The 23,786-nt window shown below is 47.9% G+C and overlaps 10 protein-coding genes across 10 annotated transcripts; 4 read left to right on the top strand and 6 right to left on the bottom strand. All coding sequences in view use genetic code 12, as the record gives it.

Moving 5' to 3' along the window:
* Window positions 1-40: 40 nt before the first annotated feature.
* CXQ87_001380 (aminophospholipid-translocating P4-type ATPase) lies at window positions 41-4,902 on the bottom strand (the record flags this gene model as incomplete). Its single annotated transcript, XM_025479920.1, has 2 exons — window positions 41-3,462; window positions 3,495-4,902. The coding sequence occupies 2 exons, from the start codon at window positions 4,900-4,902 to the stop codon at window positions 41-43; spliced, it is 4,830 nt and encodes a 1,609-aa protein (XP_025339393.1).
* Window positions 4,903-6,410: 1,508 nt separating this feature from the next.
* CXQ87_001379 (uncharacterized protein) lies at window positions 6,411-7,043 on the bottom strand (the record flags this gene model as incomplete). The annotated part of the gene is made up of 1 exon (XM_025479919.1): window positions 6,411-7,043. One exon carries the CDS (start codon window positions 7,041-7,043, stop codon window positions 6,411-6,413), a length of 633 nt encoding a protein of 210 aa, XP_025339392.1.
* A 287-nt stretch (window positions 7,044-7,330) lies between these two features.
* On the bottom strand, window positions 7,331-9,061 carry CXQ87_001378 (GPI-anchor transamidase subunit; the record flags this gene model as incomplete). Its single annotated transcript, XM_025479918.1, has 1 exon — window positions 7,331-9,061. One exon carries the CDS (start codon window positions 9,059-9,061, stop codon window positions 7,331-7,333), a length of 1,731 nt encoding a protein of 576 aa, XP_025339391.1.
* A 963-nt stretch (window positions 9,062-10,024) lies between these two features.
* On the top strand, window positions 10,025-11,413 carry BUB1 (protein kinase; the record flags this gene model as incomplete). Its single annotated transcript, XM_025479917.1, has 1 exon — window positions 10,025-11,413. The coding sequence occupies one exon, from the start codon at window positions 10,025-10,027 to the stop codon at window positions 11,411-11,413; it is 1,389 nt and encodes a 462-aa protein (XP_025339390.1).
* Window positions 11,414-12,218: 805 nt separating this feature from the next.
* CXQ87_001376 (uncharacterized protein) lies at window positions 12,219-13,448 on the top strand (the record flags this gene model as incomplete). Its single annotated transcript, XM_025479916.1, has 1 exon — window positions 12,219-13,448. One exon carries the CDS (start codon window positions 12,219-12,221, stop codon window positions 13,446-13,448), a length of 1,230 nt encoding a protein of 409 aa, XP_025339389.1.
* An 881-nt stretch (window positions 13,449-14,329) lies between these two features.
* Window positions 14,330-16,666, top strand: CXQ87_001375 (uncharacterized protein; the record flags this gene model as incomplete). Its single annotated transcript, XM_025479915.1, has 1 exon — window positions 14,330-16,666. One exon carries the CDS (start codon window positions 14,330-14,332, stop codon window positions 16,664-16,666), a length of 2,337 nt encoding a protein of 778 aa, XP_025339388.1.
* Window positions 16,667-16,732: 66 nt separating this feature from the next.
* CXQ87_001374 (uncharacterized protein) lies at window positions 16,733-17,242 on the top strand (the record flags this gene model as incomplete). Its single annotated transcript, XM_025479914.1, has 1 exon — window positions 16,733-17,242. The coding sequence occupies one exon, from the start codon at window positions 16,733-16,735 to the stop codon at window positions 17,240-17,242; it is 510 nt and encodes a 169-aa protein (XP_025339387.1).
* Window positions 17,243-17,280: 38 nt separating this feature from the next.
* On the bottom strand, window positions 17,281-18,482 carry CXQ87_001373 (uncharacterized protein; the record flags this gene model as incomplete). The annotated part of the gene is made up of 2 exons (XM_025479913.1): window positions 17,281-17,660; window positions 17,687-18,482. 2 exons carry the CDS (start codon window positions 18,480-18,482, stop codon window positions 17,281-17,283), a joined length of 1,176 nt encoding a protein of 391 aa, XP_025339386.1.
* Window positions 18,483-18,799: 317 nt separating this feature from the next.
* On the bottom strand, window positions 18,800-20,149 carry SAH1 (adenosylhomocysteinase; the record flags this gene model as incomplete). The annotated part of the gene is made up of 1 exon (XM_025479912.1): window positions 18,800-20,149. One exon carries the CDS (start codon window positions 20,147-20,149, stop codon window positions 18,800-18,802), a length of 1,350 nt encoding a protein of 449 aa, XP_025339385.1.
* A 1,048-nt stretch (window positions 20,150-21,197) lies between these two features.
* Window positions 21,198-23,717, bottom strand: CXQ87_001371 (uncharacterized protein; the record flags this gene model as incomplete). The annotated part of the gene is made up of 1 exon (XM_025479911.1): window positions 21,198-23,717. One exon carries the CDS (start codon window positions 23,715-23,717, stop codon window positions 21,198-21,200), a length of 2,520 nt encoding a protein of 839 aa, XP_025339384.1.
* Window positions 23,718-23,786: the final 69 nt, after the last annotated feature.

The following is a 23,786-nucleotide window of genomic DNA, read 5'->3' as shown; positions in this document are numbered from 1 at the left end:
ATAAACGTCATGAAAACCTGTTTCCTTTATCTATTTGCAATCAGGACAGTTCAAGTCCTCTCATTCTATTGTCGATAATGTCATCGATATCCTCGTCTTCTTGCTCCTTGTTCTTTTTGAACCTCTTCGCTATCTTCGAGAATATACCGGGCTTCTTGACTTTCACGCGGGTGCCACTAGGTAAAACAACATATTCGTCATCGATGTAGCGATCAACATCACCAGTGTAACCGACGCCTTCACCACTTGGTGGAAGCTCAGATTCCAAAGGATTTGTTCCAGCACGCTTCCTATGAGCAGCAGAGCCAGGTGTCTCGTCAACCACAAAATCGTCGTTTGCTTCAAGTTTTGAGCCAAATAATTTATTTGACAATCCCTTCAATTTCATGAATGTAGTCGATGGATCTCTGGGGAACAACCAGCCCTGCTTCAATTCGTTGAAGGATCTTTCCTCAAACATTCGTCTGAGATCAAGATCCTTCTCATAAATCTGGAACAATTGCACATCACTTGGGTTGAACATAATCTTCAACAACTGTAAAACGAAGTCAAAGAACAATAGACAAGTAGGGAGAATCAAAAGTGTAGCCCACCATGAAATATCTGCACCAAACTCCATGAGTCCATAATCGGCATAATAGATGGTAGTTATGTTGCTCCGATGGAGGAACATGATGAGAACATTCCAGAGCCCGTAGCCAGCTACCGAGATGATGAACGATGCAAATGCCAACCACTGTTTGTTGCGCTGCTCCAAAAACTGTGATTTAGCATTGATGACAATAACGAGTGTCCAGAAGACCAAGGTTCCCAAAGGCAACGTTGTGTTGTCTTTCGTGGCACTAAAACCCCAAGCATAGTAGGCGATAAAGGAGACACCGACACTTTGCAATGCAGCCAAAACCATCCAATAAATAAAAACCTTTAGGTTGAAAGCCCTGTAGTTACGACCTATGGCGTAGAGCTCCGGAACCGCTAGAAGGGTGGAAGGCTTCAAGTCTTTGTCAAACATACCAACGCAAAGAACTGGCAATGACGTGAAAAGGGTGTTGAACATCGACAACGACCACTTTTCATACATCGAGGAACCCGTAAACATGGCGTTTCTTTGGTAGACACATTGTGTCAAGTAAAATAAAAGCTCCTTGTAGAATGTTGTAAGAACAAACTTCGCTGTTCTGATGTAATTGTAACGACCGTTCACAAGAAGTAACTTAAGCAAAAAGCGGAATTGAGCGATGGAGTAATCAGAAGATCTTGCAGCTTGCAAGCCTTCCTTACCTGTTATACCAACACCGATATCAGCACTCTGGATCATGGCAATATCGTTGGCACCATCTCCAATAGCTAACGTAACGTCTCTCTTTCTTAACTTTCTGACCGAGTTGATCATACTAGCTTTCTGAGAAGGAGAGGCTCTGCAACAAATAGCTGAGTCTGTCTGGATACAAAGCTCGATGAAAACGGAGAACAACGTGGGATCACTTTCAATTTCACCCAAAGTACCTCCATCAACAACTACCACAGAATGAGCGATTCTTCCAGCTTTGATTTCCAGACTGGCAGTACTAATACGCTGTGTGAGTCTCTCGGTGCCCTCCTCACTCGACAATACAACGACAGTAGAATAGTCTTTGATAAGTCTGCAAGAGTATCCAATGTTGATGGCGGTTTCTCTTTTGTCACCAGTAAGCATCCACATCTTGATACCAGCACGACGCAACTTATCAATGGCTTCACTTACACCGTCCTGTAATTTGTCTTCGATAGCTGTAGCACCAAGAAGGTCGAAGTTGTTCTCTATCTTTGCACCCACCTCTTCCACCTTCTTTGCACGGTCAGTTAATGCAATTTTAGCTTCACGATACTCGTTTGCCCACAGCTCATACTCTGCGTTATTGAGCCACTTGAACGAATATAAAAGAGTACGCAACCCTTCGGACGAGAACTCCTCGATATGCTCCAATGTTTTTTCTAACGCAAACTCTTCGTTCACGAGTAATTTGTCTCTCGGTATAAATGCATGAGAGCTTTGGCTTTTGTCGGCATCATTGTACTCGTCCATACTGTAACGTTTGTTTTGCTGAATGTGGAGAGACTTTCTAGCTTTGGCTGCAATCTGACTTATATCGCTCTCTTGACGGGTAACAATGTTGTCAATGGAGCCAATACGCTCAGCCACATCCATACTTGTACTTGTCAATGACGACAAGGACTTTCTGTTTTCAAGTTCGGCAGAGACCTTGTTTTGTAAGACAATCTCGGCCTCTTGGGTTTTCCTGTCAGCGGATGACAAGAAGATGTCTCTCGCCTTCTTCTTCGCGAGCTCAGAGTTCTTCAACAACTCAAGGATGACGTTATCAGCACCCTTACAAATCACACCGACTCTACCGTCAGGAAACTTGACGACCACAGACATTCTCTTACGCACAGAGTTGAATTCAACAACGTCAAGAATCTCATAGCGGTCTGATCTTGCAGGAGCGTCAAAGCCATGTGGATATGTCTTCACTGTGATGACACCATTCTGCTTATCAGCAATGACGAAACCGAGATCTCTTGCCGCATCAGCTAAGGCCAATTCGTCAGGGGAAGCAGCCTGGTAATTGATGCTGGCATCTTCGTCAAGATCATTCAATTGTTCCTCTTCACTGCTATCAGCAAGGGTATATGTGGAGCTGTTATTGACGGTCTTGGTCTTTCTAGGCTGGCAAGTATGACAAAGAGCAATGCTCAAAAGAAAGAATGTTGCCTTCCTAGAAAAAATGGTCTCAGGGTGAGTTTGAATGTACTTCAACAAGTACAAGGAGCTGGCCAAATTCTGCTCCTTTTCCGGCTGTGCCGTTGATCTCCATGTGGTGGAAGAGCGAATAGACGACATTTCCATGCTCTGTCTAACGATGGAAGTAGTGCTTTTCCTTCCTGGAACAGGTGCTTTGTGGTGTTGCAGAGGACGGATTGCGTCCACTTTGGCCATGTGATGATCACCAAACTCTGGATCCTCCTTCTCTTGCGCTAGCTGGTCTGTATCGTGAATCCAGTTAGCACCACAAACACTGAACTTACGTAGAAGCATCTCGTTATCTGTGAGGGTTCCTGTTTTGTCTGAGAAGACGTAGGACACCTGGCCCAACTCCTCTAGAATGGTGGCAGTTTTTGCATCAGCCGGAGTGTTCGATTTGGGATCATACATGTCGATGTCGTATTGTAGGAAAAGGAGCTGCATGACTTTGATGATTTCCATCGTGACGTAAAGTGAAAGCGGGATCAACGTATTGTACATGATGATGAATCCCATGAGTGTAGCGGCCACGCCCACGTCTTGATCAAAGAGGTACCAAGCTTTGTGGAGATCGTTCTGAAGATATAGACGCTGGGCCATGGTGGAGAAGGCGGAAAGCATGATAACAACAAAAATCATGAACAACACGATGAAGTTGATATTGCGCTGAAGCTTGGGGCCTTCGTTCTGGGGTTCTTCAAGTTGTTCATACGGATCTTGGACTCTTCACCTGTAAATACCACGAGACCCAAGACCGACCGGGTATTACGCAAGATGCTGCCTCTGTAAACGACATTGTCGAGACCAAGAGCGTATTTATAGCCGTTGGAGGAGAAATGGCCTTCAAAATTGTACAAGTCGGGGTTGGGGTCCTCGGTGGTGACAAGACAGCGAACGTTCTTGAGATCGCTGGGTCTTTGTGTTAGTTTCAGGAGCTCTGGATGGGCGAATTTCGACTTGAAGTTGGTTTCACCGTCAAGAGCCATGGTTTCCACGAACGCCTCTGTCTCGTCGCTGTCGACTGCCAAAAGTATAACGTCTGCGGGGATCCAGTCGTTTTCGTTGATCTGAAGAACATCGCCAACCTTGAGGTCCTTCCAGGCAGTCCTGTTCAGGCGCAAGTTGTAGCGAGTCATGGAAACGCTATTGGAGAAGATATTTTTGGAATCGGAAAGGGACGTGGAAGAAGCATTGGTGGGTTCTTCTGGGTACACCGGTATGGTCTCAGTCATGATGGTGTGGATGGACTGGGCGTCAAAAGAGGCCAAATCGGCGTCTTCACAGACAACTTGGGCCACCTTGGAGTTCTCCTCCTTATCGTGCGTGTGACGTTTCCAGTCGTCAAAACCCTCTCTGGCGATCGATATGGACATGAAGATCATGAGCGGAATGATGGTGGTGAACTGGCCCGTGGTGGACCACGAAGGGATCATCTGCATGATGGCGACAACCATGAAGTAGCAGTTGGCGAGCTTGGAGAACTGCGCCCGGAGCTGTTTTGGAAGGAACGTGTAGATGTTGTATTTGGATGAGGTGATGGTGTTGCTGACGTAGGGCTCGCCCGAACGCTCGTCAACGTATGCCTTATGCGTGGAGGAGTAGTACTCGTCGCTGAAGATGGAGTTTGCCTTTTCCTTGCGGAGACAGAGTGGGATGATTCGGCCTGACTCCGAGGCTCCTAGCTGGGAACGACCCAAAAGCCTGTTGCGGTACTTCCAGAATGTGCCACGCCAGGAGTTACGGAACCGCTTCTGGCGGGCAAAACGCAGATCTCGTTCTTCTTCGTCCAGCGAGTTGGCGCTCAGAATCGTGGTGAGTCTGGTGGTCAGACGCAGCATTTTCTGGGAGTACTTGGGGTATTCTCGAGGCGGCTCGACGCTGATGGCCGGAGGGGCAAGAAAGTCGCCGTGGGAAGCCGACGATGTTTCCGATGTGCCCGCTTTGTTTCCAGCTGGCTCAGAAGTTGTGTTTGAAGTCAGGTCCAAGTTTTCAAGCTCGATCTGACTCTGCCTGGAGTCCCAGAACGGGTTGACCAGGGCGGCCACGGCCTTGTTGAGGAGCTGCAGGCGCAAGGAAAGGCCTCTTTTGCGCCGTGTGTGTGGGGTGCTCTCCTCAGGCATGGATGTGGAAAAGTGTCAAGTTGGAGCAGTTGGAGTTTGTATGATAGGGCTGTGCAGGTGGGCGAGTGAAGTGGAGGCGGAGGGTGGGACTATTTTGGCGACGCGGCAGCGGGCTGGGACGAAAGGGGCATTTTTGGGAAGCTGGGAAAAAGAGGAAAACGGCCGTATTTATAGTTTTTGCGGTTTCGAACGGGGGTGTGTGGAATCACTGGGGTACACTTGTTTCGCAGCCAGGGTCTCGCTGCCACTTTGACGCGCCTGAGCGATAGCGAAGTGACACAAAAGTGGTTGATGTGGACAGAAAAAAGCTTTTTATAGGAGTGAAGAGATTTGTGTTTTTGGAATCTTCGTTTTGCTGCTTGTGGATTTACGATTTGTATTTTTGGGATTTTGGCTGTTGAGGCTTGGCTACGGGACCGCAGTTTGACACTTTCGCAGCCATTCAAGGCGGGGCAGTATCTCGATGAGCTTTCAGGGACGAATATAAAAGGAGGAATTCCCGAGATTTTTTAGAAACTTCTTATTTTTCGGCTTCTTTCTCGGTGGTTTTTTGAAGTCCCTCCGTCTCGGCAATCAAGTGGCTGGACTTGGCTGACGAGGCTTGTGGACTGATGCCGCTGCCCCACAGGCCAGTCTCGTGACTCCTTTGTTACTGGAGAGGTCTTGATTTGGTGGTGGAGAATTTGAAGAAGCATAGATCGGAATTTTCAAGATGACTTTGATTTTGTCGACTTCGGTTGTCGATATCGGTTGTCGATTTCAGGGTGAACGGAATTGGACCGTTTCTTGGTCGCCTGCACCCCGGGTCCCACGAGGGCCAAGAAAGTGAATGTTAGTGGTTGAAAAAATGTGGAACTGTGGAACTATAAAATGAACGCAGGGGAAAGGTTAAGGAGGTTTTGCATTAGAAATAAGGATTGGGAAATTGCTGTAATGTTTGTTTTCATAGTGCCCCGCTTGTACCGTTGAACTTATCGGTATCGAACAATCGAGGGCAGGGTGTTTCATGATATATGAAATTTTAGCATCCTCCTGAAAAAATTCAACTTGACGTATTTTAAAAGCTTCACTGAGATGCACTCGATAAGCTGGCATTGTTTGTTTTACCATTCTGATGCCTCCATTGTGAGACAATCAGGATGAGCTGAACAATCCAACGTCAAACATCGGGGTAGCACCCAGGCCCGTATTTGAACTTTTCAGTTAGAGTTTTGAAAAAGTTGCGTAAATGATAGGCTAAGATGTCAATTAAGCTTTTCTGATTTGATGCAATGCATGGCTTCAAGTTCTGGTGTAGTAGCGTCACTACTTACTTTCATGTCAAACCCTAATAGTGCACTTGATTTCAAACGGTAGGATCTAATCATAGACTGATCTCTACAAGGCCTGGTAAGCCAATCAGATAATCTTAGCCATTCTCACCATACCTCGAAAAGCTTCGTAACGCTCAATCTAATATCACCCCAGGGGGCTCCCAAATAAATATTCATTCCATCGTACTTATGCTTCTATGAGCCGTTTCGTGCGAGCCGTAGCTGCTTCAAAGTATCGCTATCACCGCTCCACTTGGCTTCACGAATGGCTTCGTCTAGTTTTGCATCCCAACGAGCCCACTCGTTGTATGTGCTGAAGAACTTCGCTCCATGTTGATCGCCTTTGCGGGCAACATCTCGAGTAGTGCAGAACCACTCTCCTTTACGGTTCCAGTAGCCCTTGCCTCGTAGTTTGGCACATACATCTAGCTCGGCTAATGTGGGCACCGGTTTGGCAGTAAGTGCAGCAGCACGTTTCTCCATCCGCTCTTTGCGGCAGTCTTGGAAGTAGATTATGGGCACAAACATGCGTAGCACTTCTCGAGAGAACCATCGGGTCAAGATGTCCACGTCGAAGTTGTAGTGATGGAAGTCTGTATCTAGGTTTGTGGATTTTTTGGGGTAATCCCATGAAAATGTGCTTGTCTTTTCAGGCACCATGCCGTTGAGCCGGCTGTAGTTGTAGCGAATGGTGTCTGAGTCCTTGGAAAAGTAGTCCTCTATGGCATCTCGAACGAACTCAGGAGCAGCAAAGGGTATGGACAGGGTAGCCTGACCCTGAGCCAGAACTATGAGGTTTTCGTCACGGTTGATGCTATCCTCAAACATCCAGTCTCTGGATTGCTAGGGGGACAAGATCTGTGATATTTACATGTTTTGCAAAATCTGTCGCTCGTCCGGGCCCGGACATACGTAAACGGCATGTGAGAGCGACAGCCTCGGAAATGCAGAGCGCCTGATTCAAGGGGCCTTCGGACACCAAACACTGATCTATTGACAAACTTCAAGAGTGAATTAGGTTGTTCGGAGACCTAGGTCGCCTGTGGTGGGCTCGCACTCGCTTGCCATTCGGGGTGTTCGGGTGAAATAGGAAGCTCGCGCCGCGGTTGCAAAATTCAGGCCTTTGTGCCCTTCAACTTGCTCTTGAGGTATGCAAGCTTGGCTTTCAACTTACCCAATGGAGTAGATTTGGCGACTTCTTCAAACTCCTCCTCAGTAACGACTTTCTTAGCAAGTAAATTGAAAACACATCCAAATGCGAGCGACATCACCGTACATGTCAAGATGGTGACATTGTAGGGCATCGAGAAGTCTGGGGTAGGAAGGGTCAAAAGCAAGGAAGCAGATCTGAGCTGGTACAGGGTTTCGCCTGTAGCCTTGTCAATGATTTTGATCACCGCAGGCTCAATGGCAAAACCATGGTTGGCATCTGGTGGGTACTCAGAAAAGAGCAATAAAGACTTGTCGAACTGGTAGGTAAGCGTCAAGGACTGGCCTGCTGGGATGTTCAACGCCAACTCCAAATGCGTGGGTCTAGATCTATCAATGGCAGGCTTGAAGAAACGGTTTTCAATGGTACCGTTGCCGCTGACCTGAAGCGTATGCAAGTAGATTCTCATGAACCAGGGGAGACTCTCAAAGTAGACAACGGAAAGGTCTTCATCCTTAGGGTTGTGCAAAGTTACACGCATTCCACCACGGTCCTGAGAGTAACCCGTTAGGGAGCGAGACACAAGCAACGGAGTCTCCTTCTTGGGCAAAACCTTGTTGAAGTCTGTGGTAGAAAGACGGAAGTTGTGAGGCACAGCATCGACAATTTCAAACGTTTCGGTCACGTCGGTGTCTGGCTGGCCCTCTCTCAACAGCTTCACCTTCCAGTGGTCCGAGTCGATCAAAAAGTTCACCTTCGTAGCGGCGTTCTTGTTCTCGAAGCCTGGACCCTTGATCTGTCTTCCGTAGAGCGCCTCAATGTCCCATTCGATCAGGGGTTCCTCGCCAAGAGGAAAGCAGTGCCACGCGTCGTGGTGCTTGGTCTCGTCACAGCGCAACTTGTCACCTGGAACAGGTTTGGGGATACCGCCCTCGTTTCTACGGCGAATCAGACGGGTGATATCGGCAATGTGGTGGATGTGCTGGTCCAGCTCGAGACGACACTCTGAGCCTGAGCACTTGGTCACCAAGTCCACGCTCATGGAGTGCCACAAGGAGTCGTAGAGCTTGTGACCGTCAAGCAACGAGGCAATTCCTGCTTTTCCTCTTGTAGGGAGCAATTTCAAGAACGGCGTCAAGTTCTCCGTGCAAATTGGCTCATCTGGCAAAGCGGCACGAAGCAAGTAAAGGTTGTTCTCTGGAGAAGCCACAAATGGCGCCTCCAGCGCTGTTTTATGCTGGGGAAACGTGGTGACAGCATCATCCACGAAATTAAGCGATGCACAGAAAACACCCGAAAGCAGCTCCGTGAGCTTGAACCACGAAGCACGGGCTGCTTCCACATCAGGTGCCTCCACGGCAGCCCAAACCTCCACGCCAGTACCGCCAATTACCTCGCCATTTTCAGGTAACAGTCCCCATGAATCAGCATCCCACCATCCTTGGGTAAAACGCAAATGAAGCTCACGCGTGTTGGTTGCCTGGACAATAGGGGCAAGTAGACGAGGAAAGTATCCAAAATGACGCGGTGGCAGGGCCTGTGGAGCCAGCAGATTGGTGTATTCCAAAGGAAACTCAGGCAGAACCGTGTTAAAGTGGAAGTCTGCAAGAAGGGTATTTCTGGGAAGCGGGCGGAAAGTGAGTTCCTCATGATACGAGGCAGCACACGCCACCGCTAGTAATAAAAACCAGATCATGTGAGATGGTGTTTTTGTGGAGAAAAACGTGGTGGTTTCTAGAGGTGTTCTGATGGAGTAGGTGTATTTGGTGAGGTTGATAGGTGTAGGTGCAGTCCGGCGGTTGCAAAAGATTGGAGGGTGATAAGGTGGAGGGTGTCTTTTTGATGTTTCTTGAGAAGTTTATGAGATTGACATTAATATCAGATTTGTTGGTGGAGGAATAGATCGGATGGAAACCGTTGTTGGTGTGGAGCTTGATGGTAGTATGGACAATGCAATGCAGTCCATGAAAAGGCGTCAAAGAACTGCTGTATCTATTGACTAACTTTTATATAATGGAGTGTTCGTTCTTTTAATGCCCTAAATAGGCAATAATATGTAAATTTGCCATTCAATTGAAGTTTACCTAAAACGAATCTCATACGAAATTGATTGTCTATCGCATCCTCATTCGTTTCAAATAGATGTTATTTCGCCTTCGATTTTAAAATGGATCTATATCTTTTCCTTAACCTCATTCTATACCAAAAATTCACCTTTGATGACACCGAATGCTTCAATACGAACAGCCCCGTGGTTCATGTAGTTCATACCAGTGACATGAAAACAACGCAATTGCTAAACCAAAGATACGAAGGAGACAGGCATTTCTTGAAATCGGACTTTGATGGAACTACTTTATCTTTTTTAAATAATGGCCCCAAATCGTTCTCATCTCACTGCTTCATCCGTCTATGGCTGCGAAATGGCTGCGAATTACAATCAGCAGTATCCATACGAATGCCATCAATTCCCTTAAAAAAAGCCGAAATCTCTCAGATTTGATTCCGTTTCATTTATACTCATCCCAAAAATCAGTACCCCTGCTTCATATCACACATTCCCTCAACCCCAGCCATCCCATTTTTCAGCTCCACCTTATCAACATCGCGAACATAAACAAACACATCTAATCCACACATATCCACCCAAACACCACCAATGGACTTCCTGGTGCTAGAACAACAAAAGGAAAACATAGCTCCCAGGGCTTCCGGTCGTCCGGCGCTGCGTCTAGCCCTAGCCCTAAAAGAACAGGCTCCAAAATCTGCTCATACAGCTAAGAAGAACGAGTTCGAGCTGCTAATAGCCCAACAGGAGGAGCTTGATGATCCGCTCCAGCCGTACCTTGACTACATCAGCTGGACAAATGAGACGTATCCTCAGGGAGGTAACACAGAAAGCGGCCTTCTAGGACTCCTAGAAAGATGCACATCCTGTTTCAGGGACACAGACTTCTACAAGAACGACCCACGATATCTCCGTGTTTGGCTTGAATACGGTCAGTATTCGGATCTGCCACGAGACGTGTTTGTATATTTGGCAAAAAAGGGCATCGGCAGCGAGTTGGCGTTGTACTATGAGGAGTTTGCCAAATACCTCGAGACTAAAGGTGCCTACGGAGACGCCATGGAGGTATACAATGTGGGAATCGAACGGGAGGCTCGTCCATTGGCCCGTCTACAACGAAGTTTCGGTTATTTCCAGCGCAGGAGTGAAAACTTTGATATTAGGCCTTCTACCATACGAAACGTGCTTTCCCTTAAAAGAGGCCTGCCTCTTCCGTCTAGCAGCGCTGGAAGCGACAAGAAACGGCCAAAGATTGCTGTCCACCGTGACTCAGATCCTGTCAGCATTAAAGATTCCGTATTTGGCGATTCACAAGCTCCTGAAAGCGTTCCGGCGCTAAGGCTCAAAGAGAACGTAATTGCCGCTAAACCATGGGCAGGCGAGGTTTTGAAGCAAAAGGCCAGTCGTCCGTCTTCTGCAAAGTTTGAGGTGTTCCGTGACTCTGAACCACAAAAGGAATGGCAGGTCAGTTCTGGTCCTGAAAAGTACACCACTATCCAGCATCCTGGCAAGCCAACCGAAAAGCTCATGCTCAACATGGCCTTGCTATCCCCATCTCCGGGCGAGGAATACTGTCCGTTGGAGGTATTTTGCCAGTCGAAGAACTTCCAGAAACAAAAACAATTGCAAGTTCAAGAAACGCCAGTTAGAGATAGTTTGTTCAAACAAGCAGACACATCGCGTGACGGCATGACCATACCTTTGAAAATGGATGAAACGACCCTGTTCAAGCCTAGATCTCCCACCATGACGCAGTTCTCCCGTATGACAGCTAAGGAGGTGTTGGGTATGTTCAACAATGCCCTGAGGTATCTGGACGGAGACACGACAAAGTTTGAGGAGCACACTTCGAATCTTGAAGGGTTTGTGACGGAGACGATTCAGCAGAAGCAGCAGGAAAATGAAGAAAAGGGTCCATCGACACCTTCCACGGATTGTGGGTCGTCGACGTCATCGCCATTTCTCGAGAGGCCGTGGTGAGGCAAGTTCCTTTCAGAATTGAATTTGATTCCATTAAATCACCTTGATTGATCGAACTGACACAGACCTAGGATCCATCGGATCTTTACAAGATAATTCAATAGGCGCCTGTGCTTCCCACTAGCATCTATCTAGATATTTTGACTAGAGAAAACTTCCCTTCCTGTCATTTCCGACCAGGGTGGCTCTTACTGGCCTCTGATGCACCCGGCGTTATCTATTTGATCAAGATGCCGATCTCGGCTCCGGAAGCAAAACCTCCCAAAACACTCAACCAAATAATCTCAGCAAATTCATTATCTCCAAAAAAACCCTATTGCCACCATTTCAACTCCGTTTGAAGCCCATTTCTGCAACTGATGGTTTAGATTACCTACCGTGCGACTCATCTCATGCAAGGCCTAAAACCGTACCACCGTGCCTTACCGGTCCCTTTTAGTGAAACGGGGAAGACGGCTGCATTCAAACAAAAATCTCCCAATCTAGAACTGTCTCCCTGCTGGGTTTGAAGCCCATTTCTGCAACTGATGGTTTAGATTACCTACCGTGCGACTCATCTCATGCAAGGCCTAAAACCGTACCACCGTGCCTTACCGGTCCCTTTTAGTGAAACGGGGAAGACGGCTGCATTCAAACAAAAATCTCCCAATCTAGAACTGTCTCCCTGCTGGGTTGCTCTAAATCTTATTGTTTATTTGCACCCACCGGGGCGTTTTTCCTGCCCGCAAGCGCGGCATTTGAAGTGCATATATATACTCGTCCAGGCGTCGAAGCGAGATGAAAAGTGGATCTGGGCTATTTTACCATGGCATCGCACAATAAAGAGGCCGTAGCTTTGGCCACAAATATTCTTATAATAGGAGGTCTGTACGGAGGTCTTTCGGCGTTAGTGGCCTTGAAAAACATCTTCAAACTGACGCCTCCGCCAAATCGGATTTCTATTACGCTCATCGAGCCGAAAGCGGGCCTACTCAACATTCTAGGGGTACCCCGTGCCATCGTGGACCCGGAGTTTGCAAAAACGCAATACGTTCCCCTCCAGAACCTCAACGACTTGCCGTTTGACCGCTTGGTCCTGGACGACGAGTACGTGCAGAAAGAGTTTGGATCTCAAGTTCGTCCCGACAACAACAAGCACTTTGAAATAACCTATATTCAGGGCAGGGTCAACGAGCTACAAAGAGATAAGGCTGCGTATACGCTTAACGGTGGCTCGCTGTCGACAATTACCTTCGACTATTGCGTCATAGCAGCAGGAAGAAACCGCCTGTGGCCTACGTCTCCAGACGCCTTCAACTACGAAAGCTACCTCCAGGAAATGACTAAATTCAACAATCAGGCTAAACTGGTCAACAAGATTGCTGTTGTGGGTGCAGGTGCCGTAGGCATAGAAATAGCCGGAGACATCAAAACCAAGCATCCGGAGAAAGATGTGATGTTGATACACCCACACGAAAAGTTCCCACCAGAGCCGCTTACAGACGCTTTCAAAGACATGAGCCGGGAGAGTCTCGAACGTGCTGGCGTCCAGGTGAAGACAGGGTTACGAGTGAAGCAGGAGTTGGAGAATCACGATTTGGAACTCACAAACGGCGACATTATTGAAGCCGACTTCACATACTGGTGCACCGCTTTCAAAAACAACACAGACATTCTCGTTGGCGATTTGGCCCAGTTTGTTTCGCCGGCCAACAACGTGCATGTCAACGACTACGGTCAGCTCAGCAACCAGTCAGTTGTTGAGAACATCTTTTGCATTGGCGACATGGTCGAGAAGCCTATCATCAAGTCCGCCGGCTGGGCGCTTTACATGGGTCGCCAGGTCGCCAACAACTTAGCCGGTCTCATATTCGAGGAGAGGTTAGTGGAAGAATTCCCAGATTTGACACAGATGCCCAGGGGAATGGTGCTTGTGGCCGGAAATGAAGAGATTGTTTCTGAACTTACAGGAGAGGTGGAGTTGAACCACAAGGGGTATGTTGAAGAGTACAAGGACTATTGTTTCGGCAAGGTGAGGGTGACTCTCGGGGCGTAGAGAAAGAGAGGGGAGACGGTTATGGTGGGACGCAAATATCAATAGTGCAAGCCAAAGTGAATTATTCGAGAGCCAAGGTATTTTGCTTGTCAAAGTCATCTGTGTATCCGATTTTCAGAAACTAATGTCTCCCGCTTGAGCCCTGGCGGTATAGGTATACCACCTACGGACAATAATAGCATGAAGAAAGTGGATCGACGTAGTATTAAAAAGAAAAGCACCCGCAAGATAGACTTATTATTATCATGAAGATCGATGTCGCCTCAGTACGACTTTTTGGCTGCGAAAGACGGAGCCTAGGATATAGATGTTAGACATGAGCAGTGATCGATGTACGATTCCATCGACATCAGCTGATTTGCCAGTCTCCGAAGAATATCATTAACTTCTTGAAGTGACTAAACAGGCCTTGAGCAAAACAACAAAGTGAAAGCTGATTGATACTCTTTTACGAAATCGTATAGATAAACGCAATAGAATCGAATTTAGTGCTGGTTTTCGAGAACTGACCTGAGAGGTCTAAGCAAAAGGGCATCTTTCGGTGATATTTTCTAAAAAGGCAACGTACTACTGGGCAATATGTCTTATTCAAAACAATTCTACAAATTCACGAATAAAGTTTCAGTAAGTCTAGTAGCTTCACTGATAGAAGTCCTCTGAGCATATTTCGCAGCCTACTGATTGCACCCAACCTTAGACACAGACCCATTGAGCAGCATTCCACCAAATATTCATTGAATCGTCTCACACATTTGAATCTAAATAACTATAACCAATCAACCATCAAATCACCAAAAATATTCACACCACCAAACATCCCCCTCCTCCGCGACATAGTCCAACTCACTTCGCACTGAAAACCTCACATCAACTACTCCACCATGAGCGATCCTTTCAGCAAAATCCTGTGGATGCTCGAGCTGGCTCGGGACCTCACGATCGAAGCGGCCATGCTGGCACTGAGCAGGCTTTCGGAAACACCCACGGCGAAAAGGCCCCAGGAAATCGTCAAGCTCTTGAACTCCAGAACCGACCGGGACGTGCTCAATGGAATGAAATGCGTGATGGCGTTGGTGGGAAGGGGCGAGGACGGCCAGCCGTTTTTTGCTGACGTGGTCAAGAACGTCACGCTGCCGCTGGCCCGTGTCCGGGCGTTGGTGTTGATTTATCTTCTGAAGTACGGAGAGAGCGAGCCCGATACGGCGCTTTTGCTGATCAATTCGATCCAGAAACTGCTTAGTGACAAGCTGGCGGTGGCACGTGCTGCGCTGATCAGGGCCTTGGCGGGGATCCGGATTCTGGAGATTGGTTCCTTGATCTTGCTCTGTATCAAGAGGACAGTCAGCGACCAGCTGCCCCATGTGAGGGCTGCTTCTGCATTGGCCATAGGACGTGCCTTCCACATTGACGGAATCAACAGGTCACAGTTGGCGCTGTTTTTGGCGGGGCTCGTGGGCGATTCTTCTGTGGCAGTGGTGTGTCTGGCGTTGAAAGTGCACGTCAAGCTTCTTCCGCTGCTTTCAGCGACATCTCCTAAGAAAGCTTGGGCTCCCATCCACGCCAATTTCCGCCGTATTTGCCGCCTTTTGCCTCAGATGGACGAATGGGCGCAGATCAGCGCTATCGACTTGTTCACAGAGTACGCAAGGAAGTTCTTGCCCAGACCAGAGCTCACGTTTGAGGACGGGCTGACCATGCCGCTTCCTGAATTTGCTGACTTTGCTTCGCTACCCTCATACACCGTGTCCCTCGATTCTGACCTTCAGCTTTTCGTGGACTCCCTCCGGAAACTCGTGTACTCCTACTCAGAGGCCGTCATCTTGTCCGTGGCCAGGGCCCTCATTTTGATCGCCACTCCAGAACACTTAGTGGAATTCGATCTCCCGAGAATTCTCACGAAACTCGCCACTACCCCCGTTTCCGGCTCCAGCGCTAGATCGTATGCGTTGCATGTGGTGGCTCATATTGCCCAAACAGCGCCAGCCGTTTTCGAAAAGTATTACAGAAAGTTTTACGTTTTTCCCACTGACGACAACACGGTTGCTTCCCTCAAGTTACATGCCCTTCCCCTTCTTGCGACCCAAACTACCGCCAAAGAGATCATCAAGGAGCTTCAATACAGCGCTCTCAACTCAGCATTCAGGCCCCATGTGGCCCACGAAGCAGTGCGTGCTTTAGGCAGATGCTCTCGTGCATCCAAAGAATGGACAAACCACATTTTGCGCTGGTGCTCCTTGCAAATCAGCAATGTTGGTGCTACTCCTATTGTCAGTGATCTTCTCACGGTGATCCGCCACCTTCTCCAGCTCAAGCAGAGCCAGGCAGGCTCGGACCGCTCCGAAATAGAGAGCGTGGTTCGTACCATCTACAAACTTGGGAAGCTCCTCAATGATAATACTGTGAGTTTCGATCCTGACGCAAAAGCTACAATCATTTGGCTCGTTGGTGAGTTCACCGAGGCAGCAGACAACCTTATTGGGCCCGACTTGCTCCGAAGAGCTCTCAAGACTTTCTCCAACGAACCTGAAAATGTTCGTTACCAGCTCTTGATTTTGGCTGCTAAATCGTATCTGTACGAGATACAGAAGAACGATTCGGAAACATTGGCGGACACTCCCATCGGCAAAATGTACGCCCATGTCTCCCAATTGGCCCACTACGATGCCCTGTTTGATACCAGAGACCGTGTGAGAATGTTGGACCAGCTTTTGTTCAAACCAAAGAATTCGAAGCTTGCGACCCTTTTGCTCCAGGTCCCAAAGCCTGCTCCACTCGTTGCGGTGAGCTTTGACGAGGACACTCCAGCCATCCTTCGGGACTACTTATCTGTTGAAGGCTGGGCTGATCCGGAGACTTTACCACCCAAGTCGATTCGTAAAGAAACTGCGGTGGAAGTTGTTCCAACCAGTTTCGAGAACGGTGCATTCCAAGAGAAGAAAAATGTTCCTACATCCTCAAGCCACCAGATTTCATCTGCACTGATCAAGAACCTCGCCCCGGTTCAAGCCAAGCCTTATAAATTGCAAAGCTTGGATGAGTTCTTTGGTAACGAGGAAACGGAATCTGAGTCTGAGGAGGAGAGCGAGGAGGAAGAGGAAAGCGACGAACAATCCGTCTCAGAATCAGGCCTTGACTCAGATTCAGATGAAAATGAAGAAGACGATGACGGCGAAGAAAGTGACGATTCGGCTAAAAGCGACGATAAGTTCTTGAACTAGTGGGTGCACGGGTGTACCCTCATCTAGCGAGTATGTTGGTGGATCAAGATTATTGCCATCCACACCATGTTATCCCAAGCATTTAAGAAGCAGATAGCCAATCAGATCAGGCATTACACAAGATACTCGAAAAACAGCCAAATATACTTGCACGAACTGCCTGGCAGAGTCATTGCGAATCTATCGCAGAACCCAGCAGCAACTGCGATTGGCTACTCTCCATCGACCGACATAGATCCCAACACCTTCCTGGTGAACAAAAAGTTCGTTGATTTGCTCAATTCTACAATCCATGAATCCATCCATAAGGACTTTACTTTCATCATCGAAGCGGGTGCCAGTGCCCTGACTTTCATGCCTATCTACGATTTCCGTGAAGTGCCCAGATACTCACGTACACCTGAAGTCGACAGCATTTTTGGATATGTTTTGGTTGATGATGGCGGCAAGATTGTTCCACAAACGTTTGACCCTAATTCGATGTACAGAGTGTGCAATGGTGCTGGGTTGATTAAGTTGAGTGACTACTTGCACGAGCAAATGAAGAACATTACGGAAGCTGAGGCCAAGTCGTAACTGGGTGTGCATTTTTTGGGAAATAATTTATAGACGAATCAAGCCAATTTCAACGAGAACTCTTCGCATTCGCCATCGGATAACTTCACAGGAGTCTGGATGTACTTACCATGGCCATGTCTACCTGCTGTATCGAAACACCACTTGAAGTTTCCACCAAAACCAACAGTCTTGGACTCCTTGTCGAACTGGAATTGGAACTTAGATCTGGAGTTGGAACGGTTACAGGTCAAATCGCCCTTGTCGTCGAAACCGCAGACACCCTTGGAACTCAACAAGTTCTTGCCTCCAAATTGAGAATCAACGATTCTGAAGGTTGCACAAGTTCCATATTCGTAGTGTTGACCGTTGCTTATGAGACAGCCTGCGTGGTCACTCAAACGAAGGTAGCCCCTTCTGCCGCTGGGTCCTTTGGAGGCTGGCCTGGTGGTGGAGAGAACTTACCCTTTGGCAAGAACTTGATACCATTTTCTGGGCAGCTGGACCTGGTGAGTGCATCAATTGGGATGAACTCTTCCAGCAAAAGAGAGCCCTTGAGGTGGTGGAAGTACCAGATCTCCTGAAGAGCGTTGTACTTGTTGCACTTGAAGTAGACGGTCTTGTCGCTAAATTGGGAGTTCAAGGCGTCTGCAATCTGCTGTTTTGTATAGGTGGCATCCAAGGAAGGGTGGATACCTGCTTGGGCCAAAAAATCAAACGTGGGGTACTTTTCGTAGAGACCAACAGAAATCTTGAAGAAATCGTAGACGTTCTCGTCGGTTTGGTAGTCGCTGTAACATTTGGGTCTTATGGTCTTAATGCACGTGGCGTGCTTGTTGAACTCGTGGATCCACAACGACTCGTCGTCACCATTGAAGTTCTTCCAGACCTTCTCCATTTTGTTTAACAACTCCTGGTCGTCGAACTTTGTAAGAATACGCTTGATCTCGCCTTTTGAGAGCTCAAGACTGTTGTCACAGAACTGCTCATACGTTCCGTCGCAATTGTCTGGCCACAACCCGTGCAACGTGAACGTGTCATTATCACCAATGGGAGGATAGTAATCCCAAAACTGTGTTTGAAGCATAACGCCACCGGGACTTTCGAAACAGCATTCGTTATTTATAGGCGTTGAATTGGTGCATGAAGCTGGGAGACCTTTCGGGCAGGAACCAAACGTATTCTCTAAAGGCAGCTGGGCCTTGGAGAAAGTAAAAGGAAAGGCGCTGGCAATGGATAAAAGTGAAAGTAATAATAGCATGAGTTGATAGGAAAAAGTGGGAATCTCAGGTTCTTATATGTGCTGATAAGGGCACGTGATTTGGGTCACGTTTTGATAAACCGCGTACCCATGTGGAGCCGCCGGATTGACGTGGTTAAGCTACAATGCGCTAGTAAATTATGTACATTCCGTTGAGGATATAGCTGTATAAGTGTAACCATAGTTTTTAAAACCCACTTGAGAACCCGTCGTTGCCAAAAATAGAAAAAAAGTCATTAAATGCAGTTGATGCAGTAATACAGAAAAGAAGTCAAACTCAAAACCAAGGGCCGTCAAGTAGAGACACTTCTAATCGCTTAGTATCTGTAGATGTCAGCCTTGAATGGGCCCTCCTTAGGGATACCCAAGTAGTCGGCCTGCTTGTCGCTCAAGACAGACAACTTGGCACCCAAGTGGGACAAGTGGCACTTGGCCACCTCCTCGTCCAAGATCTTTGGCAACAAGTGCACACCGACCTCGAAAGGACCAGACTTGGAGAACTCAGGGAACTTAGATCTGAACTCGTCGTTCTTGGCGTTGAAAAGAGCGATCTGGGCCAAGACCTGGTTGGAGAAAGAACAGGACATGACGAAAGAAGAGTGGCCAGTGGCACAGCCCAAGTTGACCAATCTACCCTCAGCCAAAAGAATGACGTGACGGCCGTTCTTCATCAAGTATCTGTCGACCTGAGGCTTGATGTTGACGACGGACTCGGCGTTGGCCTTCAACCAGGCAACGTCGATCTCAATGTCAAAGTGACCAATGTTACAGACAATGGCGTCCTCTGGCATGACGGAGAAGTGCTCACCGGTGATGATGTCACGGCAACCAGTAGTGGTGACGAAGATCTGACCGATGCTGGCAACCTCCTCCATTGGGGCAACCTGGTAACCAGAGACAGCAGCCTGCAAGGCGTTGATAGGGTCAATCTCGGTGACAATGACACGAGCACCCATGCCTCTCAAGGCCATGGCACAACCCTTACCGACGTCACCGAAACCAGCAACAACGGCAACCTTACCGGCGATCATGACGTCGGTGGCTCTCTTGATACCGTCAATGATGGACTCTCTGCAGCCGAACAAGTTGTCGAACTTGGACTTGGTGACGGAGTCGTTGACGTTGATGGCTGGAACCTTCAACTTGCCGTCCTTCAAGGCCTTGTACAAGTGGTGGACACCGGTGGTAGTCTCCTCAGACAAACCGAAACAGTCCTCCAACATCTCAGGGTACTTCTCGTGGACCAAGGTGGTCAAGTCTCCACCGTCGTCCAAGATCAAGTTCAACTTCTTGCCGTCCTTGAAAGCGAACAACTGCTGCTCGATACACCACTGGTACTCCTCCTCGGTCTCACCCTTCCAGGCAAAGACTGGGACACCAGCAGCGGCAATGGCAGCAGCGGCGTGGTCCTGGGTGGAGAAGATGTTACAAGAAGACCAGGTAACCTCGGCACCAAGAGCAACCAAAGTCTCGATCAAGACAGCGGTCTGGATGGTCATGTGAAGACAGCCAGCGATTCTGGCGCCCTTCAATGGCTGGGAAGGACCGTATTTCTTACGGATGTCCATCAAACCGGGCATTTCGTTCTCGGACAACTCGATGTCCTTTCTGCCGAAGGCAGCGAGGGAGATGTCGGCGACTTTGTAGTTAGTGGCTGGGGCAGACATTGTTAGAACTTTGTAGTAAAGGTGGTCTTTTTTTGGTGGGATCGCGACGCCTTATATACTTTGGGTGCAAAATTTTCGTCCTGCAGGAAGCACCCCGATCTAAACGACGCCCATCAGGGCACCCTGGTACCCGTGGGTGGAGGAATTTCGATTCTTTAAATAATTTTTTGAAAAAGTAAGCATATAGATTTTGGCAGTGCCAATTGCTGATTATTACCTCCAAAAGTGGCCGAAATCACATGTACAACGACAGGGTTCAGCTGCATGAGAACAGTGCCACTGGTACACCCGTACACCATTTTGCAGCCGGTCCATGCCAATCTAGGCCGATTTGGTCAAAGACGTGTTTTAGTCTGTTTAGGGCAGGTAATTTTCAGAATGGTGTATTTTTCAAAATCGCCAAGTTCAAATGAACTTGTCGACTTCCACTCATTGGAAAATTCGTATAAATAAGAAGGGCATCGCATCCCCTAAACGCTACTGCGCCATGGGCTATATGCTGGGAGTGTTGTTCCGGATTTGTGTATTTCCAAAAGTTGGTCATCCTTGGCTCGATTTGTATTGGTCTGACTGGACTCAATTGAGGATTTTGCTTTGTTTCTGGATGTTTTTTAAATTTGCATACTTGTTTTTTATCTCATGCAATTGAGAGTCGTATACGCTTAAACGACCACACATCAGAGCTTAGATGTAGTACTACACTAGTAGAAGGAAGACTTTTTCAATTTGGTAATATTGACATTATAGTGAACGCTTGAGTGGACTGATGCCCTTTTTATGGAATAGCAGTGACTTTGTAGGAGTGACCTTGTAGGAGTATGTCTACTTAGTATGCATATCTTGATGAGGATAAAAGGAAACCTTGCAAAGAGGAGAATACCAACTCGAATACCCAGTCGCTTCATATTATACATTGAAGAAAGCTGAAACTTCTTACTTATGATTGAGTCAATTGGCATGTTAACCAGATTGTCACTACCCTGCCTTTGATCATTACTCTATTGTGAACTAAATGTACATTTTAAATAAGCCATCAACGTCCACCAGACTAAAACCTCCCGGTGCCATAATCGTCCAAAACCTGGTTCATAGGGATACTGCTGAAAGAGTCAAAATACGACTCTGGTCCTTCGAAAAACGTGCCCATGACATCCGTCAAATTCGACTGGAAATCAAAATGTGGGAAGAAGTTCTCTGGCGGCATTTCGTCTGGAGGCAGTGGGAACCTGTCATCGTTGATTCCAATTCCCAGGAGATTTTCAGGCTCTCCAATGAATACAATTTTACTGTTGAGCGGGTTGAAGAGAGAGCTGCTCAAACCGTCTTTTTCTTCACTTTGGCCGAGCTTGATAAGATCGGCAACTGTTCTCCAGTACACCTCAAAAAGCGAAAGATCCACATTGTAGATGGGTGTCTGGAGCACACGAATGAGGTCAATAACCTGGTCATTGGAGAATTGCAATTTTGGCACCACAAGATCGGAGTTCCTGTTGAAATGGCGTTTGTAGTAACCTTCACTGGCTAGGACTCTGATGATGTATGTGAAGGTGGTGCCAATTCTCCACGCATAGCAGTATCTGTGGTTGATCTTGTGAATACCCAAAAGACACACTTTGCAGCATCGGGAGAGGGACCGCATGAGCACCTTGAGATGCGGAAGGAAGTATTCTGTTTTCGGTGTCTCCACGATCTGGTAGCCGAGTCGGGAAATAATGGCTGCAAAGAAACCAACGGATTTGTGCAAGAGATACTCCAAATGAGGATTCATGACAAACTGGTAAGCGTAGCGGAAGTACGGATGTGGTTTTTCGAGGAGAGTGGCAGCAAAGGGAATGTTTTCTTCAGCCAAAATCACAAACATCTTCTTGAGGTAGAAAAAGGCCAAGTGGGTGGATATCTGGTTCTCATAGAGAAGGAACAAGCGGAAGTAGCACAGGACGATGAAGATCTGGATGGGGATGTAGTACTGGAGCTGTAACAAGTGTGCTAGCGATTTGGGGTCTGTTTTGTGGAAGGACTCGTGGAAATCTCTCAAAGTTCCGTAGTGTTCGTGGAGACACACTTCAAGCTGGTTTAAGCTGGTGATGAATTCAGCGATTGAGGTTTCCTGGTTGATAAAGAGAATTTTCTTGAGGCACTCCTTGATTAGTGGCATAATCTTGTCTAGCGGACGAATGGAGGCTTCGACTATGGTATCCTGAGGACCGTTGGAGTTTGATGAATCTAGGAATGGAAATTTTGTATCGCTGAAATAAGCCAGCGACGTGAATGGCGTGCCAAATTTCACCGAATTAAGGTAGTCCTTGTGGGTGACAAACATCCAGAGTTTTCTTCTGACGTTGTTGAGTCTGGCGTTGTTCAAGGTATCCATCATTTTATCGGGTTCTCTGTTGAGGCCTATCAGATAGGCCAATTGTAAAAGCACACCGTTGTTCACCTGGTGCAGATCACGGCCTGGTCCGTCAGGGTCCTCTGGAGCAACTTCCATGTAAATTCTCATATAGACCACCAACTGCACCACACCTAGAGAGGCTCTATTGGAGACCTGGTACTGGTTGAGACAGAAACGGGAAAAATCGACAAATTCGATACCGATCGGGCACAGAAGCAAGTGGCCCTCTTTATCGTCGGTTCTTTTCAGCACATCGGTGTTTTCCAGCACTTCGTTGGATATAAGCGAAAGATAGCTCATTCGAAGCACCAAACACAAAATGCCTATAGTTGTAAGGTCGATTCGGCTCTCTACGTTGACCGACGAAACCGGCTCGTCGTGGTACGAAAGAGGCCCCAAAATGCGTTCGAGGTTGGATCTGAAGTGCACCTCATCTAGAAAAGGGAAGAACGGGTAGATGAAGTGGAAAAAACGGTCGATGTGGGTCCACACAACACGTTTTGACGGGAGAATCGCCATGAGGCGTTCTTCGTGAGAAGCATCCGTTTTGTCCTTGAATATGTCTTTGAATGTCAACCCCAAGGGGATGTTTTGCAGCCGTAGTTTGGCATTGGCCGGATCGAACCGCTGCTCCGAATGCTGCCGAATCTTGTCCAAAACCTGCACTGGAGCGTTGTCCCGAACCACCGTTTTCGTATAAACACTGGGCACTTTCACCCTCTTGGTGGGCTTGATATCCAAGATGAAGTTCCACACATCCGCTAGCGCCGGGTCTACCCGGACAATGGAGTGCCACAGAAACGGGCCGTGGTTCATTTCCTCTTTCGTCACGGGATCGTAGCTCATGGACGAGTAGTCCAGAAAAAAGGAGATTTTCTCCAGCGGACCGTTCAAAGGATTCACGCCAACCACCGAGGCGTAATCGGCGAAATTCGAGAGAAGTCTTGCCGCATGGACCGGCGCTAGATACACGGTCTGTTCCTGCTGGATCTGAGGAGGCGGCAGCTCGGCCTTGACGGGTTTTTCATCCTCGGGAAAGTCGTCGTTGTAGGAACACAAATGGGCCGTTCTGTGTTTTACACACGAATTACACGGGATGTTCCGGTCGCAGCGGACCTTCCGTGCCTTGCAGATGTTGCAGACGATGGTGGTTCTGCGGCGTTTTCGGGGTTCCATGGTGGGTGTTTCTGGTTGTTGATCCCCACACTGAGCTCATCGTGCACCTCTTAGTCACCAGTCACGTGG

Source organism: Candidozyma duobushaemuli (assembly GCF_002926085.2).
Source record: "Candidozyma duobushaemuli strain B09383 chromosome Unknown A_B09383, whole genome shotgun sequence".
Classification (NCBI taxonomy): domain Eukaryota; kingdom Fungi; phylum Ascomycota; class Pichiomycetes; order Serinales; family Metschnikowiaceae; genus Candidozyma; species Candidozyma duobushaemuli.
This window is presented reverse-complemented; position numbering and strand designations above follow the sequence as displayed.